At 45.5% G+C, this 19810-nt stretch overlaps 1 protein-coding gene across 1 annotated transcript in view; it reads right to left on the bottom strand.

Moving 5' to 3' along the window:
* Positions 1-19810, bottom strand: part of LOC119957568 (solute carrier family 43 member 3-like) — a 71440-nt gene that overhangs the window by 18451 nt on the left and 33179 nt on the right. The window contains exons 5-9 of the mRNA XM_038785734.1: positions 14218-14294; positions 11941-12033; positions 9119-9258; positions 3614-3906; positions 1857-2003 (exon numbers count right to left, since the gene is read on the bottom strand). Of these exons, the coding sequence (XP_038641662.1) occupies positions 1857-2003; positions 3614-3906; positions 9119-9258; positions 11941-12033; positions 14218-14294 (750 nt within the window). The remainder of the gene's footprint in view (positions 1-1856; positions 2004-3613; positions 3907-9118; positions 9259-11940; positions 12034-14217; positions 14295-19810) is intronic.

Genomic DNA, 19810 nt, shown 5'->3' on the forward strand with positions numbered 1-19810 from the left:
CTACTTCAGTAGAATGCGGATGTGACGGAGCAAATGTCGAGGTTGATCGCTGCACCCAATTAAGCAAACCATCCGCTCTTCAGCCGAAGCTCCATCACTTCCCTCTCATTCCTTCCCTCATCATCATGCGCTTTATCAACTATTCATTTCCCCGACTACACCTCAATCTCCATTATCTGCAACCTTTATCTCCTCTTCGCTCTTTTTCTCATCCTCTCCACAAAGCCGAATTGCACTCTCTTCATGCACCCACAACCCTCCATTCACTGCCACAATCCCTCACTCTCTTCTCTCCAGTACATCGTCCAATATCTTCTTTAATCTTAATGTCCATTCCTCCTCCTGTCTCTGCTTCTCTGTCTCTATGAGTTCTGTTACCATTCCATCCCCTCTCTTCAGGCCCAACTCTCACTTTGCCTCTGATCTCTACTTCTCCCACATCATTTTCTCGTTCCACTCACTCTTTGTTTTTACATCCTAACTGGCTACCCTCTCTCCTCTCCAACTCTCCTCCGTTTCGTCACTCGCCTGTCAGACTATATGTTCTCCAGAACGCCCTGCATTTCAATCCTAACTCTCTCACGAATCATTCTCCCTTCACCCCACTTTCTCTCACACGTCTTCTCTCTCGTTCACTGCATCCGCGATCTATCTCCACATTTCCTGTTTATCAGCATTCGCTCTCCCTCCCAAACATCCTGTATATGTCTCCTTGCACGAAAACCCTCTTTCCATGCTCTTTATACTCACGTTGGATCTTTTCTGTTGCTAGCACTCTCTCGTTACCCATTGTCCTTTACCCCAGAACCTCGTTATCTCTTTTTCTGTACTTTACCTTCTTTCTCTCCCCACTTAAATTCTGAAAAGATGTGCCCCTTTTTCCCCAATGACTCTTTCCCTTCCCACATCTGGGGCTTCACCAGCCAAATCTCTGCAGCCGATTACTGTCCCATACTGCTGTTTTGTCGGCCCCTACGTAGTTTCTCTTCGTTCTCCCTCTCTAACCTTAAGCACGTCCTTTGCACTCTTCTCGTTTCGCGCTCTCCCATTGATCTCCTCTGCACCAACTTTATCTCCCTTCAACTCTGTCCCCTTCTTGCCTCCACTCCGTTATTTTTCCATCTCCCTCTCTCTCTCTTTCCCTAAATCCCTCAGCATTTATTCCGCCATCCCATCTCGTGTCTTCTCTCCCGTTCCTTACTATTCTTTAATTCCCATCTTCACCCTCTGATTCCCAACATTTTCGTCCTTTTCCACTCATCGAAATGTCATTGGACTTTCTAACCCTTTTCCACGATTTCCATGGCGAAAACTATTCTCCTTAATTATTTCCCGATGTTTCCCTTTGCACAAACATTCTCCACCTGATATTTACTCTTCACCTAAGACGATTCACTAAGCAACTTTCTTTGCACACAGCCCATTGCTTTCAATCTCTCTGCCTCGATCTCCAACTGTCTCGTAATCAGCCACCTTGCTGTTTCCCATGCACGGATTTCCTTAATTTCACTCATGTTATGCATGACCCTCTGCCTCTCCCTTATAATCGTTCTTACTTCATGCCTATTCCTTTAACCACTCTCCCTCGCTGCCACTATATCCGCCATTGTATCTGCCCCAATGCCTTCCATCCAAACTCTACATAAATTGATCCCCCATCGCCCTATCCATCCCTCTGTCCTTCCCAAGCCGAGACCCTTCATCAACATCAGTTTCTTCCGTCTCTAAATGTCACTGACCTCTCGCTCTTATTGCCTCCCATTCACTCAGACTTCCTCTGCCCTTTGCCCTGACTCGGCCGGCCTGGTACCCCCTTCACTCTCATAAAAGCTCATTTACTTCTGTATGCCTCGTACCTTGTAGAGTGTCGCCGTTGGCAGCGTGTGTGAGCATGGGGTTCAGGTTACCAATGAATATAACCAGTCGGAGCATCTGGCTGAAGAAGATCTTGGAGAAGATGCAGCTTCTGAAGGTGGGAATCTGTTCCTCGTGTCCTGCTGAACCTGCAGCGGTAGGGGTGAAACAATAAAGAAGAGAAGTGTGTGACCAAACCTCCACCACTTTCAGCACCTCTGGTGTTACCAATGGCAGATGTTCGACGTAATCGATGCTGTGGTATGAAGAGACAAAAGTCCAGCTCCTTTTCACAAACACCTTTATTTCACTTTAACAGACTCTGCACTAAACTCTATCATCACATCACCAGAACTAGAGGCCACCTAAAGCCCCTTTACATATCAGTGTCAATCATTGAACACTTAACATAAATGAGACAATCATTGAACACTTAACATAAATGAGACAACTAATTGCAATGTCTCTTAACCCATTATTTAACAGCAGATACTGAATTGCTTCAGTCATATGAATAATTACCCGACACAATCAGATCAGAGGCTGGGATTCTGCGGCGACAATTTCACCTCCTGAATTTCATTTGCCTGTGTCCAACATCTTTCTGATATATTTCCGGAGTGTGATATAAAAATACACAGAAATTCGACTATTCGATGATGGTAGGGAGAAGCACATGAAAGGATATAAAAGCGTATTTGAGCTTGGAAAAAAGTAAGTGATGAACAAAGGGAAATGTGGCACTTTCACAAGCGGATTCTCGCGAACTTCTAATGATGAAGGGAAATGACAAAGACACGAGTCGCATCTTTGGTGTCTGTCGATTTGGGGGAAATATGGACAACCATCCAGAAATCTTGGTGAAGCAGGTAACTGACAAGGGAAAAACCAAACAAGTTGGTGTCAATGAGGAACAAAAAGACAAGTTTCAAATTACCGTGGAAATTCTTGAGGTTAAAGAAGATGTGGAGATGTCGGCGTTGGACTGGGGTGCGCACAGTAGGACATCTTACAAAAGCAACGTGAAGTCCAACAGTTTTGTTTCGAGTCACTGGCTTTCGGAAAGCAGCTGAGGAAGGAACTGCGCTCTGAAACCAGTGATGCGAAACAAACATGTTGGACTTTAACCTAGTGTTGCAAGACGACTTACTAAAATGGATAAGACCACGGAATTTGAATATCTACGGCGTGGGTGTTGTATGTAATGGGTTCAGACAGAACAGATGTATTGCTGGTAATATTTCTGAGTTCAACTTAGTCTGGAATGGTATCTGCTGATTGAAAGTCAGATTAATTTTGAGAAAGAGGGAAAAGAGAAAAAAGTGAACACGTTTGTTCGCTTGAATTCATGAGAAAGAAACTTGCTTGAGTCTATATTAAAGAAAGTTTAAACAAGAAACGTACAAAATAACGGTAGGATTTGACAGAGTCAACGTGGGTATTTTAAAGGAAAATCATGATTAACCAAACGATTGGAGACAGTTGAGTAAATAAGTAACAGAATAGCCGATGTGTACCAGTGCACGTGGCATATTTATATTCTGAGAACGCATTAATAAAGTTTCGGACACAAGGTTGTTGAACAAAATAGGAACATAGGAAAAGGTGTAGGAATTGTGGAGGAACACCGGGTAGAGGGGAATGAAGAACGGATAGGCCGGATACTAGATTCTTTAGGAGACAAAGGGATAGAACGAATTGAAGGGGAGGCAAATCGCGCGCCATGCCACAAGGCAGGACGGGGAGGAGGCAATCTTACCTTCGTATTCATTGGGGATCACAGCACCAATCACGCCCATCTCTTCCTGCATCTCACCATTTCCTCCACCAGTGTTTTTCTGTACCCCTCCAGTGTCTCCTTCCTTCACTTCCGTCCTCTCTACGCTGTCACCATCAATATTCTCCTGTCCGTGTCCAATATCCCCTTCTGTTTCATCATGTGTCCCGCCCCCCTCGCCCATATATCTTTCATTTTCGTGGTCTTGTTCTATCTGGCTTGGCGTGGTTCCTTCACGGCTGAATGATGGTAGTGTCAATGTATGGCAGCTGATGCTGTCCGACAAAGGCAAAACAAAAAATCCTGGTTAACCACAGGTTCTGATGCAACTATGGCACGATGGTTTTTTTTATTAAGAAAGCAAGATATACAGGAGATCAGTCATGAGTTCTCAGAAAAGTGCAGCACGGTGGCGCAGTGGGTTAGCGCTGCTGGGGCCCAGGTTCAATGTTCTATCCTGGCTCTGGGTCACTGTCCGTGTGGAGTTTGCTCATTGTCCCCGTGTTTGCGTGGGTTTCTCCCCCACAACCCAACCACGTGCAGGCTAAGTGAATTAGCCGCGCTAAATTGCCCCTTAATTAGAAAACATAGATTGGGTTCTCTAAATCTATTTAGAAATAATGAATTCACAGAAAAGGTAGCAGAGGGAATTAAACAAGCATCAGAGAGTATGAAGCTGAGAGGCAGCAAGAGGAGGAGTTTCAACAGCAGAAACAACTAGAGCAAGTAATTTGCCGTCAGGCACACAGAGCGCAAATAGACACATGCGGTCAGGGGAGGGTATTAGTTTACACACTGCTAAGCAATAATGGGAAGAAAACCATGCATCACACGATGCTGGTCTCGCCTGTATGAAATGGTTTAGCTCACTCAGGTAAGTCGCTGGCTTTTAAAGCAGACCAAGTATGCCAGCAGCACGGTTCCCGTACCAGCCTCCCCGGACAGGCGCCAGAATGTGGCGACTAGGGGCTTTTCACAGTAACTTCATTGAAGTCTACTTGCGACAATAACCAATTTTCATTTCATTTCATGCTCAGACTGGATATTTCATAATACTCATAATACTCAGAGAAAGTGTGTTCATAAACTGAAGAAAAAGGTTCGTGGATGACCGATCATCTGTATTTAGGTACAGACGTCAGTTACAATATTAAAATGAACGAAAAAGCGAATAACTGGGCAAATGTGAGTGGCTCATCTGATGCATTCTCCCAATAGAAAGAATAACATATTATGACTCAGTGAATTCTGAGGAGAAATATGGAAGGAAAAAAAATGAAAATCGCTTATTGTCACAAGTAGGCTTCAAATGAAGTTATTGTGAAAAGCCCCTAGTCGCCACATTCTGGCGCTTGTTTGGGGAGGCTGGTACGGGAATTGAACCCTGCTGCTGGCCTGCCTTGGTCTGCTTTCAAAGCCAGCTATTTAGCCCAGTGTGCTAAACCAGCCCCTCTCATGTGGTAAAGTATGAGAGGAAACTTTATCGGCATGTACAAATTGATAGCTCCAGCTTTTTCCAGGTGGTGAATTGGAAACTGGCAGCTAAAGGTTATTTTGGTTCCGCAGAGAGGGAGAAATCCATTTTAATGAGCGAAAATACAGATATGACAAAGAGAATTAACACGTATTTTGCTTACAGCATCACGGGGCTGGTTTAGCTTACTGGGCTAAATCGCTGGCTTTTAAAGCAGACCAAGCAGGCCAGCAGCACAGTTCGATTCCCGTACCAGGCGCCGGAATGTGGCGACTAGGGGCTTTGCACATTAACCACAGGGGCTGTTTAGCACACTGTGCTAAATCGCCAGCTTTGAAAGCAGATGAAGGCAGGCCAGCAGCACGGTTCGATTCCCGTAACAGCCTACCCGAACAGGCGCTGGAATGTGGCGATGAGGGGCTTTCCCCAGTAACTTCATTGAAGCCTACTCGTGACAATAAGCGATTTTTTTTTCATTTTCACTGTTGATGGTATGAAAATCAGTACAGCAATAGCTGTAAATCAGATGTGGAGAGATCAATTTATTGAAATTCTAATCACAATATATGTGGTGCTGAGAAAACTGATGGAACTCCAGGCCCAGATGTAGTTAATTTGCAGGTCATAAAACAGGCGGCTAATGAGACCGTAGATGAGTTGTTCATTTTCCTAACTTCCCTGGATTATGATAAAGTTCCATTCGGCTGGAAAATTGAAAATATTACCTCTGTATCTTTTTGTCCACATACACATAATCTCTCAATCCACAGATTAGATTCCAGTCTGTATGTTGTTTCTCAGTTATTGCTCTCCACTTGTAAACCAACCGAACTCTTCAATAAATTCCAATTTGTAACTCACACTGGTCTGTCGGCTAAGCTGGATGGAAAGAATTTCCAAACTCACCGATGTGATTCCAACCCGTAAACTTCACCGAGTTATCGGTTACTCTCGACATAGACGATGAGCCCATTAATATTGGCAATTCTGGACAAGGTGAAAATAGATAAGTCCCCGGGGCCGGATGGGATTTATCCTAGGATTCTCTTGGAAGCCAGGGAAGAGATTGCTGAGCCTTTGGCTTTGATTTTTAGGTCATCATTGGCTACAGGAATAGTGCCAGAGGACTGGAGGATAGCAAATGTGGTCCCTTTGTTCAAGAAGGGGAGTAGAGATAACCCCAGCAAAAATAGGTCGGTGAGCCTAACGTCTGTGGTGGGTAAAGTCTTGGAGAGGATTATAAAAGATACGATTTATAATCATCTAGATAGGAATAATATGATTAGGTATAATCAGCATGGTTTTGTGAAGGGTAGGTCATGCCTCACAAATCTTATTGAGTTCTTTGAGAAGGTGACTGAACAGGTGGACGAGGGTAGAGCAGTTGATGTGGTGTATATGGATTTCAGTAAAGCGTTTGATAAGGTTCCCCACGGTCGTCTATTGCAGAAAATACGGAGGCTGGGGATTGAGGGTGATTTAGAGATGTGGATCAGAAATTGGCTAGTTGAAAGAAGACAGAGAGTGGTGGTTGATGGGAAATGTTCAGAATGGAGTTCAGTTACGAGTGGCGTACCACAAGGATCTGTTCTGGGGCCGTTGCTGTTTGTCATTTTTATAAATGACCTAGAGGAGGGCGCAGACGGATGGGTGAGTAAATTTGCAGACAACACTAAAGTCGGTGGAGTTGTAGACAGGGTGGAAGTATGTTGCAGGTTACAGAGGGACATAGATAAGCTGCAGAGCTGGGCTGAGAGGTGGCAAATGGAGTTTAATGTGGAGAAGTGTGAGGTGATTCACTTTGGAAAGAATAACAGGAATGAGGAATATTTGGCTAATGGTAAAATTCTTGGTAGTGTGGGTGAGCAGAGGGATCTCGGTGTCCATGTACATAGATCCCTGAAAGTTTCCACCTCGGTTAATAGAGTTGTGAAGAAGGCCTATGTTGTGATAGCCTTTATTGGTAGAGGGATTGAGTTCCGGAGCCATGAGGTCATGTTGTAGTTGTACAAAACTCTAGTACAGCCGCATTTGGAGTATTGCGTACAGTTCTGGTTGCCTCATTATAGGAAGGACGTGGAAGCTTTGGAACGGGTGCAGAGGAGATTTATCAGGATGTTGCCTGGTATGGAGGGAAAATCTTATGAGGAAGGGCTGATGGACTTGAGGTGGTTTTCGTTAGAGAGAAGAAGGTTAAGAGGTGACCTAATAGAGGCATACAAAATGATCGGAGGGTTAGATAGGGTGGACAGCGAGATGGAGGTGGCTAGCACGAGAGGACATAGCCTTAAATTGAGGGGTAATAGATATAGGACAGAGGTCAGAGGTGGGTTTTTTACACAAAGAGTGGTGAGGCCGTGGAATGCCCTACCTGCAACAGTAGTGAACTCGCCAACATTGAGGGCATTTAAAGGTTTATTGGATAAGCATATGGATGATAAGGGCATAGTGTAGGTTAGATGGCCTTTAGTTTTTTCCATGTCGGTGAAACATCGAGGGCCGAAGGGCCTGTACTGCGCTGTATCATTCTATGTTCTATGTTCTACATCCTCGACTACATTCCAGTCTGTAACGAGCCAGTTGCTAACATTAATTCCGATAGAAGGAAAACGCAATTCCTCGATTGCAATTCTGTATGTGTCTCTGTTGCTCGATATATTTTCACCCCATAACCACCTGCCAACTCCCGAATCGTGTGTTGAATACCAGTCTGCATTCCATTAAAAATAAAGTTTGAATCCATGGCAGATGGCCGGCAGACAAACCAACTTATGTAAACGATGATCACTGCCACAATGGTCTATTTCTTTTTATTACGCAGATCTTATCGTGTATTCGACTCCAGTTTCTCACTTAATCTTAGTTATATGGTCATCGAAGTGTACCCACTCGAAGAATTCGATCAGGTACTGGCCTTTTACTAATTATCTTCATTTATGATAATGTAGTTCACAACCTCACCCCATGATCTTCATTCAAGGCCACAGCGCACTCGTCGGGTCTTTATTTTACTCGCATCAAATCATAAACTGCATTCATCATTTTTTTAATTGTTATCCGGAATATATTGCCCTGGGTATATCAACCATACCATAAATTAACTCATTATCATAGAATTTACAGTGCAGAAGGAGGCCATTTGGCCCATCGAATCTGCACCAGCTCCTGGAAAGAGCACCCTCCCCAAGGTCCACACCTCCACCCTATCCCCATAACCCAGTAACCCCACCCAACACTAAGGGCAATTTGGACACTGGGGCAATTTATCATGGCCAATCCACCTAACCTGCACATCTTTCAACTGTGGGAGGAAACCGGATCACCCGGAGGAAACCCACGCACACATGGGGAGGATGTGCAGACTCTGTACAGACAGTGACCCAAGCCGGAATCGATCAATTGTGAAGCAATTGTGCTCACCACTATGCTACCGTGCTGCCCCATTACCGAAGCAAATAACTGAAAGCTCACAATTAGATTCCAGCCTGTAACTAGGTCCAGGCAACTGCTATTCAAAGTTCAAAGCATTTTTTAAACCAGTGATAGGATTGGTAAATCCTATCATTGATTTAAACCAATGGTAGGATTGTAAATCGTTCCTGCGCAATTAATCTTCCAAAATGATCTCGCATCCACGCCGTAACATTTAACTAATCCCCATTCCATAACTTGATCCTGGGTATGTCTTGTTCAGGGTAGACCCCCCAAACATCTCGGGAGAGTACAGATAATTTCTGCGGATGCTGCAATCTGAAACATCTGGTTGAATCCTTGTGAAAGAAACTCTTTGTTACCGCTTTATTAAAGCTTTGGCAAAGAGTCCACCAGACTCGAAACGTTTGCTTCGTTTTCTCCGCACAGATGCTGCCTGACCCACTGAGATTGTCCAGTGTTTCCTGTTTCTGTTTCGGGATATCATCACTTGGAGTTCGCTTTTAAGAATATTTTATTCTATATCGAAGCCAGATGAATGCCTGGATTTACTGCAATCGAAAACTCCTGGTCCTGCTTACCCATAGGTGTATCGCTCCGGTAGCGGGTAGGGAATGCGTGTCCTTGGAAGCAGAAGGAATGTCCGCAGGATGTGAATGGTGCTGAGCGAACTGATGAACATGAACATGGACAGTAGGGAAAAACCAACCTCGTGCAAAACCTACAAAAGGAGGGATTCGGGGCGAAATTAAACAAGAGTGTGTGTTAACTAATCATGTCTGACCCCAACCATGCACATTTTAATTTCTATTATTCTTCGTCCAACCGCCGTTACGCTAGTCTCGATGCTGCTGTTTCCATCGTTACCTATACTCGGGTATCTAACACTTGCGCTGTCTATCTTTCCCCCTTTAAAACTCTTCACCCTCTCTCTTTCGATCCCTTCACTCACTCTGCAATACTCTGTTGCACGCTGAACTGTTCCTCATTTCCTTTTCCGTTCTTCCCATTCTCCGTTCTGAGCTAGAATTTGCCCTTCCCTTCTCCCCCTTTGTCGATACCGTTTCCGAATTGCATCTCTTTCCCCGGTATGGGGTTCAGGGTGTACTAGTTAGATGGATAAAGAACTGGCTGGGCAACAGGAGACAGAGAGTAGTGGTGGAAGGGAGTGTCTGAAAATGGAGAAGGGTGACTCGTGGTGTTCCACAGGGATCCGTGCTCGGACCACTGTTGTTTGTGATCTACATAAATGACCTGGAGGAAGGTATAGGTGGTCTGATTAGCAAGTTTGCAGATGATACTAAGATTGGTGGAGTTGCAGATAGCGAGGAGGACTGTCAGAGAATACAACAAAATATAGATAGATTGGAGAGTTGGGCAGAGAAATGGCAGATGGAGTTCAATCCAGGCAAATGTGAGGTGATGCATTTTGGAAGATCAAATTCAAGAGTGGACTATATGGTCAATGGAAGGGTCCTGGGGAAAATTGATGTACAGAGAGATCTGGGAGTTCAGGTCCATTGTACCCTGAAGGTGGCAACGCAGGTTGATAGAGTGGTCAAGAAGGCATAAAGCATGCTTGCCTTCATCGGACGGGGTATTGAGTACAAGAGTAGGCAGGTCATGTTACAGTTGTATAGGACTTTGGTTCGGCCACATTTGGAATACTGCGAGCAGTTCTGGTCGCCACATTACCAGAAGGATGTGGATGCCTTGGAGAGGGAGCAGAGGAGGTTCACCAGGATGTTGCCTGGTATGGAGGGTGCTAGCTATGAAGAAAGGTTGAGTAGATTAGGATTCTTTTCGTTGGAAAGACGGAGGTTGAGGGGGGACCTGATTGAGGTATACAAAATTATGAGAGGTATGGACACGGTGGATAGCAACAAGCTTTTTTCCAAGAGTGGGGGTGTCAATTACAAGGGGTCACAATTTCAAGGTGAGAGGGGGAAAGTTTAAGGGAGACGTGTGTGGAAAGTTTTTTACGCAGAGGGTGGTGGGTGCCTGGAACGCTTTACCAGCGGAGGTTGTAGAGGTGGGCACGATAGCATCATTTAAGAGGCATCTAGACAGGTATATGAACGGGCGGCAACAGAGGGAAGTAGACCTTGGAAAATAGGAGACAGGTTTAGATAAAGGATCTGGATCGGCGCCGGCTGGGAGGGCCGAAGGGCCTGTTCCTGTGCTGTAATTTTCTTTGTTCTCTGTTCTTAAAAGCTATCTCGGTGCCGCTATCTCCGTGCCAGTCTATTCACTCCTTCCCTCCCATGCGCGATGAACCCTATGGTGTCTCTGTCTCCAAACAAAGGATTCTCTATAATGGAAACCCTGACCCACCGATATGGATGACAGAAAGAGTTCTTTTCTCCAACGTGTAACCTGCGTGGGGTCAGACTTTGACCTTTCACGTAATGAGGATGGAAGGCACAGTGGCCCAGTGGTTAGCACTGTTGCCTTACAACGCCAGGGACCGGATACAATTAAGGCCTTCAGTGATTGACTGTGTAGAGTTTCTTTATTCTCTCCGTGTCTGCGTGGCTTTCCTTTGGGGGTTACGGTGTCCACCCAATGTTGAGATGTGTGCAGGTTACGTGTAGTTCTGGGGTTAGGAGGAAGTTGCAGAGCACCAGGCCTACGTTAGTGCACTTTTAGAGGATCAGTGCAGACTCGATGGGCCGAACTGTCTCCTTTTGCACTGCAGGAACTCTCTCGTTCTATGTGTTCTACGCCCGAAGAGTTATTTTTAAAAGATTATTGAATTATCTTCCTCAATCTGATTTTTGGAACAGTATCCAACAGCACATAGAAAATGCCATCTGACCCAACGTGTCTGTATCGGAAATTTGAAAGAGCAATCCCTTCCCATCATCGACCGTTGCACATTCTTTCTTGAGTTGGTCGTGGACCGGCCCTCCATAGGTGCTCTTTTAGAGGATCGGTGTAGACTCAATGGGCCGAATTGCCTCCTCTTGCACCTTAGGAAGTCGATAGATCTATGTGTTCGACGCCCGCTGAGCTATTTTACAATATTATTGAATTACCTTCCACAATCTGTTTTCTGGAACAGTTTACTGCCCCTTGAAAGAATGTACAGCACATATTAACGTGTGAAATTGCCGACACAGACATGGTGTAACATTGTGATGCAGCAGTAAGATGGCGACGGAGCGTGGCTACACTATCCCACACAGATCCTCTTTATAGATCTCTTATAACCGTACTAATCTTTTACAATTTAATTATATCACTAACATTAGTTACCTTTCCCTATTATGTTTTTCCTTTATTTTCCATTCTTTTCATGTGCTAAATTATCTGTTGGCGATACTTGCAGATACAAACTTTTCACTGCTCCTAGGTACACGTGAGAATTATGAAACCTGAATCCGAACCGCTTCCATCTCACCTTAACCAGCAAAAACACGACTGTTGATGAACCGAGTGCTCCAGAATAGAGAGTGATAACTGTAGAGCGTCTGTTTGCAAACAAGTTTGCAATCTGCGAATCAGATCAGAGAATCATATATTTAGCATATGTTTCGATCGTTCCGATAGAGACCATTTTCATAGAATTTACAGTGCAGAAGGAAGCCATTCAGCCCATCGAGTCTGCACCGGCTCCTGAAAAGAGCACCCGACCCTATCCCCATAACCCAGTAACCCCACCCAACACTAAGGGCAATTTTGAACACTAAGGGCAATTTAGCATGGTCAATCCACCTAACCTGCACATCTTTGGACTGTGGAAGGAAACCGGAGCACCCGGAGGGAACCCATGCACACAGGGGGAGGATGTGCAGACGCCACACAGACAGCGACCCAAGCCGGAATTGAACCTGGAACCCTGGAGCGCTGAAGCGGTTCTGCTATCCACAATGCTACCGTGTTGCCCTACACGGGCTGGTGTTGCGGAACTGGTGTTCCTGATTTGACGAAGAGCTTCCAAGAGCTTCCCTCTAATTATTCTATCAATTAAGTTAAATCCATATGCCTCTCTGAAGCATAAACCAACATTCTCGAAACATCAATTTCTGAGTGTGAGCCCAAAACAACGCGTTGCTCAGAGCCAGAGACGTCACATTATTAAGTGGTAGAAACGTTGTTACCTAGGGCATGAAAGAGTGCTTCCGACAGATTGATAATCGGTCTGCTAACACTGCGGCTCCACAGCCGCAAAGAGAAGGAAAGGTGTGCCTGAGGATGAAAAATCCATAGCGTGCCCCCATACAGTGATGCCCCGCCAATATGCATTTATAGAGATTGATTTCAATTGCCCACTCTATTACCCAATCTCCCCCAGTGCATACATAGTCTGTTCACAGCCTGTGCGCCAGTGACCTGCACATGTACTGAGGAGGAATAACCAAGGCTCTAAAGTCAACCCGCAGTGCCATAAACGGATGGGATGTTTGAAATACTGAGCTTCAAACAATGATCAACAAATCCCCTGTCCCCGGACTTGAATGCCGCCTGTGTCCCTTTCGACTAAACTCACGTTGTCCCACTGAAACATCAGGCAGAAACGGAGCAATAGAAGAATTGGCTCCATTTCCGGCCTGTCGTATGTTGCCCTGAATAGATTACATAGAATTTACAGTGCAGAGGGAGGCCATTCGGCCCATCGAGTCTGCACCGGCTCTTGGAAAGAGCACCCTACCCCCTATCCAAGGTCAACACCTCCACCCTATCCCCATTACCCAGTAACCCCTCCCCCCAACACTAAGGGCAATTTTGGATACGAAGGGCAATTTATCGGCCAATCCACCTAACCCGCACATCTTTGGACTGTGGGAGGAAACCGGAGCACCCGGAGGAAACCCACGCACACACGGGGAGGATGTGCAGACTCCGCACAGACAGTGACCCAAGCCGGAATCGAACCTGGGACCCTGGAGCTGTGAAGCGATTGTGCTATCCACAAGGCTACCGTGCTGCCGTCTGCTGGAATACACCAGCTCTGATGTGGAATCCCAGGACTGCGAGGAGCTTGTTTCAGCTTGAAGTTGGAACCTCCCGGGTTTCTATTATATAATTTTACACTCCCCCAGGACTTTCTACTAAATTTAGATAAAGCGTTTGGATATCGCGCAGACTCAGCCCCACATTACAATGACATGTCCAAGCAGAGCTTTATTCATCGTTTCAGGACTTGCTAAAGCGCTCACATCCAGGGGAGGAGAATTTGAAATATATTCACTGAAGGCATGTTGAAATCAGTGTAGCTAATTTCTGCACACTCTTTGACAAACGACTTGATTAAGAATTAAATTAACTGCTTGTCTGATGCTGACTGAGGTTCAATATAAACATCCTTACTCTGTAGAGCATTTTTTACCGAATAGCAGTGGCGAATTTTCATATTCCTCTCAGTGACGAATTAAGACTCGCTTTAAAGTTCCAACCGAAATCTCTGACTGTGGCAGTGCTCTCTAGTACCCTTCCAATGTATGTGTTCATTCAGTCGTTTCCCTGAGTGCGCTAGTCTCAGATAGATCAAATTTAATGCACACTCTTGTCCAATTCTGCAGTTTTGTGCTATATTGCTTGCTATTTCCTCACAGAGTTGATCTTTGGCTTTTAGATTGTTTTTGCTTCGAGGCAATTGCAGCATTCACTATGGAGCTCTCGGGCAGTGCAGCGCTCCCTCAGTCTATTTCTCACTCACAGGCCGTGCTATAAATACCTGGATGTTTGTCAGGAAGAGAATTGATCCACCAGTTGCCATGAGAGTCAATGCAGGGAACACCAGCGCTGCGGAGGCTGCAAAAAAGAGCGAGTCAATCTGAGTCAACTTCAAACTCACAAAATAACAGAGTGCGAAAGAGACAGTTCGGCCCATGGTATCTACACCGACAGATGAAAAGCATCTGATCTGCTTACCTTATCCCATTTTCCAACACTTGGTCTATTGCCTTGAATATTATGATGTCGAGATGCCGGCATTGGAATAGGGTGAGCACACTATGAAGTCTTACAACACCAGGGTAAAGTCCGACACGTTTGTTTCAAACACGAGCTTTCGGGGCACAGCTCCTTCCTCACCCGAGGAAGGAGCTGTGCTCCGAAAAATAGTGTTTGAAACAAACCTCTTGGACTTTAACCTGGTGTTGTAAGACTTCTTAGATTAACATTGTTGAGCAACCCGCCTCTCCCACCATCTCTGGATCTCTGACAATGTATTCCAGAACATCGCCACCCTCTGGGTATGAAGGGTATTCCTCAACCCCCCCCCCCCCCTCCCCTCCCCACACCCTGCAAAGCCTTCTGGCCCTCCTCTTGACTTTGTCTCCTCGTGACTGTCCTTCCAACTAAGACGAACAGTTGCTTCCTGTCCACGCCCCTCATTATCTTGTACACCTCAATCAGGTCGTCCCTCCGGCTTCTCTGCTGCAGCGAAAAAAAGCCGAACCTCTCCATCTTCTTTCCATAACTTAAATGCCCATTCTAGGCAGCGTCCTGATGAATCTCCTCTGCACACCTTCCAATGCAATTGAATATTTGTTATTATGTGGCGAACAAAGTTGTATTTACACATTGACATTCAGCAATTCAAACCATCCCAAATGCATTCACCGCAAACTGTGTAGTGTGCTTTTAAAAATATCTTCGTTAAAAACGAGAAGCAAAGCAGACCGTTTCGGGAGAGTAAGGGGGTCATATCAAATATTTATCGAAAAGAAGGCCCAGACCATTAATTGTGCAGGTGCTACTATCAATGATTAGACCACGGGGGTAGCCACAGGTATGTTCAAGGCAGTGCATTAACCTTTCTTCAGCCTTTCCAACCGAAGCATTTTGTCGCAAAGCAAGCGGACAGCGACAGCCATCCTCACATGCATCTACGAGTACGATTAGCAAGGGAACGGAGTAGTGAGGTCGACAAACCACTTGATGTGCTGAGCTCCAATAGCTTCCTTAACCTTCACCATGCTTGCTGACTTAACGTCCGTTTTTTTTTCAAGATTGTAAGTTTAATTGTTAACTAATTGATATTTAAATTTTGTATTACTTTATTAATTTGTGATGGAGAATTGATAATGGTGTGGGTTTGATAAGTTATTGTTCATTCTTCAAAGGCCGAAATCAGGTGAACGTTGTCAGGGTTATGAAGGACAGATATAATTCATCGTACATAAGTATTGGTCGGGATAATGATGATCGTTCCAATGTGCAGTGTGAGCATTGCCATAGATTTCATAGAAGCGACAGTGCCGAAGGAGGCCATTCGGCCCATCGAGCCTGCATCGGCTCTTGGAAAGAGCACCCTCCCCAAGGTCCACACCTCCACCCTATCCCCATAACCCAGTAACCCCACCCATCACAAAGGGCAATTTTGTACACTAAGGGCAAATTATCATGGTCAATCCACCTAACATGCACATCTTTGGACTGTGGGAGGAAACCGGAGCACCCGGAGGAAACCCACGCACACACAGGGAGAATATGCAGATTCCGCAGACAGTGACCCAAACCGGGCATCGAACCTGGGACCCTGGTGCTGTGAAGCAATTGTTCTAACCACAATGCTACCGTGCTGCCCCAAAGTCCGAGTAGGATGAAGTGGTTGTATAGTGTAGAGCATGCGAGGGCGGGAAATGTGTGCCACATTGGCTGCGTTCTGGCAAGTACCGTCGGATGGGGAGTACGGGACACCTTACTATTTGGGACCTGTTCAGATAATGATCCTATTCCATCTTGAATGTATCGATCCCATCAGCAGCCATTGGACTGGAACACACGTCATTCCAGATGGGATATGCCCACTGCATGAATGTTTTCCTTGAGATCGCCATAGTTCCTCTCTTAAATCTTAAATAGAAGTACTGCCTTAAATCTGAGTCACAGTGTCACAGATGATGACAGCATGGAAATAGGCCATTCGGTCCAGCTTGTCCTTGCCGCCCAGATTCCTTCACGAAGCTGGGGATATAGCTGGGAGAAGGGCAATTATGATGCCATTAGACATGACTTAGGATGTGTAGGTTGGAGAAGTAGGCTGCAAGGGTTGAGTACACTGGATATGTGGAGCTTGTTCAAGGAACATCTATTGCGTGTTCTTGATAAGTACGTACCAGTCAGGCAGGGAGGAAGGGGTCGTGCGAGGGAACCGTGGTTTACCAGATAAGTGGAATCTCTTGTTAAGAGGAAGAAGGAGGCCTATGTGAAGATCAGGCATGAAGATCCATTTGGGGCGCTTGATAGTTACAAGGAAGCGAGGAAGGATCTGAAGAGAGAGCTAAGACGAGCAAGGAGGGGGCATGAGAAGTCTTTGGCAGGTAGGATCAAGGAAAACCCAAAAGCTTTCTCTAGGTATGTCAGGAATAGAAGAATGACGAGGGTAAGAGTAGGGCCAGTCAAGGACAGTGGTGGGAAGTTGTGTGTGGAGGCTGAGGAGATAAGCGAGATACTAAATAAATACTTTTCGTCAGTATTCACTCAGGAAAAAGATAATGTTGTGGAGCAGAATGCTGAGACCCAGGCTATTAGAATAGATGGCATTGAGGTGCGTAGGGAAGAAGTGTTGGAAATTCTGGACAAGGTGAAAATAGATAAGTCCCCGGGTCCTGATGGGATTTATCTTAGGATTCTCTGGGAAGCCTTGTGAGCTAAACCAGCCCCTATTTTCCGGTAGCCATCTGTAATGTCCTTACATCTTTGCTTCTCGATTTCCGGCCAATTGTATTTGGGGGCCAATTGGGGGCCAATAGTACAGTCCAAAATTGCTAAATTGCCCGTAGTGTCCTAAAAAGTAAGGTTAAGGGGGGGAGGGGTTGTTGGGTTACGGGTATAGGGTGGATACGTGTGTTTGAGTAGGGTGATCATTGCTCGGCACAACATTGAGGGCCGAAGGGCCTGTTCTGTGCTGTACTGTTCTATGTTCTATGTTCTGTGTCCTATCACTATGATCTCACTATTCTTATTTTTCAGTTCAACCTATGTAGACACTGTGGGCGAACCCTTGGATATATCCTCACTCTGTACTTTTGTGATGTTGTCCAAATTCAAAAAGACAACTCCGCCTCTTCTCCTATCTGCTGGTCTATCATTTCTATACCATCAGGAACATTGAGCTGGCAGTTCCTCCCCTCCCTTCACCATGTTTTAGTAATAACTATGATATCCCAGTCCCATGCACCTATCCATGCCAACATAAGAACATAAGAACATAAGAACTAGGAGCAGGAGTAGGCCATCTGGCCCCTCGAGCCTGCTCCGCCATTCAATTAGATCATGGCTGATCTTTTGTGGACTCAGCTCCACTTTCCGGCCCGAACACCATAACCCTTAATCCCTTTATTCTTCAAAAAACTATCTATCTTTACCTTAAAAACATGTAATGAAGGAGCCTCAACTGCATCACTGGGCAAGGAATTCCATAGATTCACAACCCTTTGGGTGAAGAAGTTCCTCCTAAACTCAGTCCTAAATCTACTTCCCCTTATTTTGAGGCTATGCCCCCTAGTTCTGCTGTCACCCGCCAGTGGAAACAACCTCTCCGCATCTATCCTATCTATTCCCTTCATAATTTTAAATGTTTCTATAAGATCCCCCCTCATCCTTCTAAATTCCAACGAGTACAGTCCCAGTCTACTCAACCTCTCCTCATAATCCAACCCCTTCAGCTCTGGGATTAACCTAGTGAATCTCCTTTGCACACCCTCCAGCGCCAGTACGTCCTTTCTCAAGTAAGGAGACCAAAACTGAACACAATACTCCAGGTGTGGCCGCACTAACACCTTATACAATTGCAACATAACCTCCCTAGTCTTAAACTCCATCCCTCTAGCAATGAAGGACAAAATTCCATTTGCCTTCGTAATCACCTGTTGCACTTGTAAACCAACCTTCTGTGACTCATGCACTAGCACACCCAAGTCTCTCTGAACAGCGGCATGCTTTAATATTTTATCGTTTAAATAATAATCCCGTTTGCTGTTATTCCTACCAAAATGGATAACCTCACATTTGTCAACATTGTATTCCATCTGCCAGACCCGAGCCCATTCACTTAACCTATCCAAATCCCTCTGCATCTTCACTATCCTTCCACCACTGACAAAAAATTATTTTGTGTACTATGATGAGGGCCCTCATGATTTTGTACAGCTCTGAACAATCTCAACAAAACTATTTTTTCACCGACCTTTCCAATTGATTCACTTGCGAGGAGTTCCTAATTCTCTCACCCCTTTTTGTGTAGGGCAACACGGTAGCACAAGTGATTGGCACTGTGGCTTCACAGCGCCAGGGTCCAGTTACGATTCCCTGCTGGGTTACTGTTTGTGCGGAGTCTGCACGTTCTCCCCGTGTGTGTGCGTGGGTTTCCTCCGGGTGCTCCTGTTTCCTCCCACAGTCAAAGATGTGCGGGTTAGGTGGTTTGGCCATGATAAATTGCCCTTAATGATGTAAAACGGTTAGAAGAGGTTACTGGGTTATGAAACGAAAATGAAATGAAAATCGCTTATTGTCACGAGTAAGCTTCAAATGAAGTTACTGTGAAAAGCCCCTAGTCGCCATATTCCGGCGCCTGTTCGGAGAGGCTTGGTCTGCTTTCAAAGCCAGCGATTTAGCCCAGTGTGCTAAACCGCCCCTGTTATATGGGGGGGGGGGGAGTAAGGGCTTCAGTGGGTCGGTGCAGACTCGATGAGTCGAATGGCCTCCTTCTGCACTGTATGATCGATGTAAATTTCTTTATCGCCACTCGTTCACATATTTCCAAAAGTATATCGCTCAGAATTAGAGACGGAATTGCAGTTGAGGGCTGCACCTGTATTTTGTATGTGTTGGAAATGAATTCCATTGTTCTGTACCCCACTCCGCATTTAATTAAGCACACCAGGATATTGTGTGATTCATTAAACTTCCTCGCACACTGTCGTGCCACCATCAAAATTTGTCTCCAATCCCTCGACAAGTTTGCTAATGGCACGACCACAGTGGATCGGACCTCCAACAACATGGAGTCAAAATACAGGAGGGAGATAGAAAAACTAGAGGAGTGTTGGAACGACAGCGATCGCCCCCTCAATGTCAGCAAACCTAATGAGCTGGTCATTGACTTCTGGAAGCAAAGCAATATCCACATCAATGATGCAGAGGCGGAGATGGTTGACCAGCTTCAAGTTCCTTGGCGTCCACATAACCAGAAATCTGTTCTGGTCCAGCCACGTCGACACTGCGAACAAGAAAGCACAACAGCGCCTAGGGGCTGGTTTAGCTCACTCGGCTAAATCCCTGGCTTTTAAAGCAGACCAAGCAGGCCAGCAGCACGGTTC

The sequence above is a fragment of the Scyliorhinus canicula genome, chromosome 26 (genome assembly GCF_902713615.1).
Source record: "Scyliorhinus canicula chromosome 26, sScyCan1.1, whole genome shotgun sequence".
Taxonomy (NCBI): domain Eukaryota; kingdom Metazoa; phylum Chordata; class Chondrichthyes; order Carcharhiniformes; family Scyliorhinidae; genus Scyliorhinus; species Scyliorhinus canicula.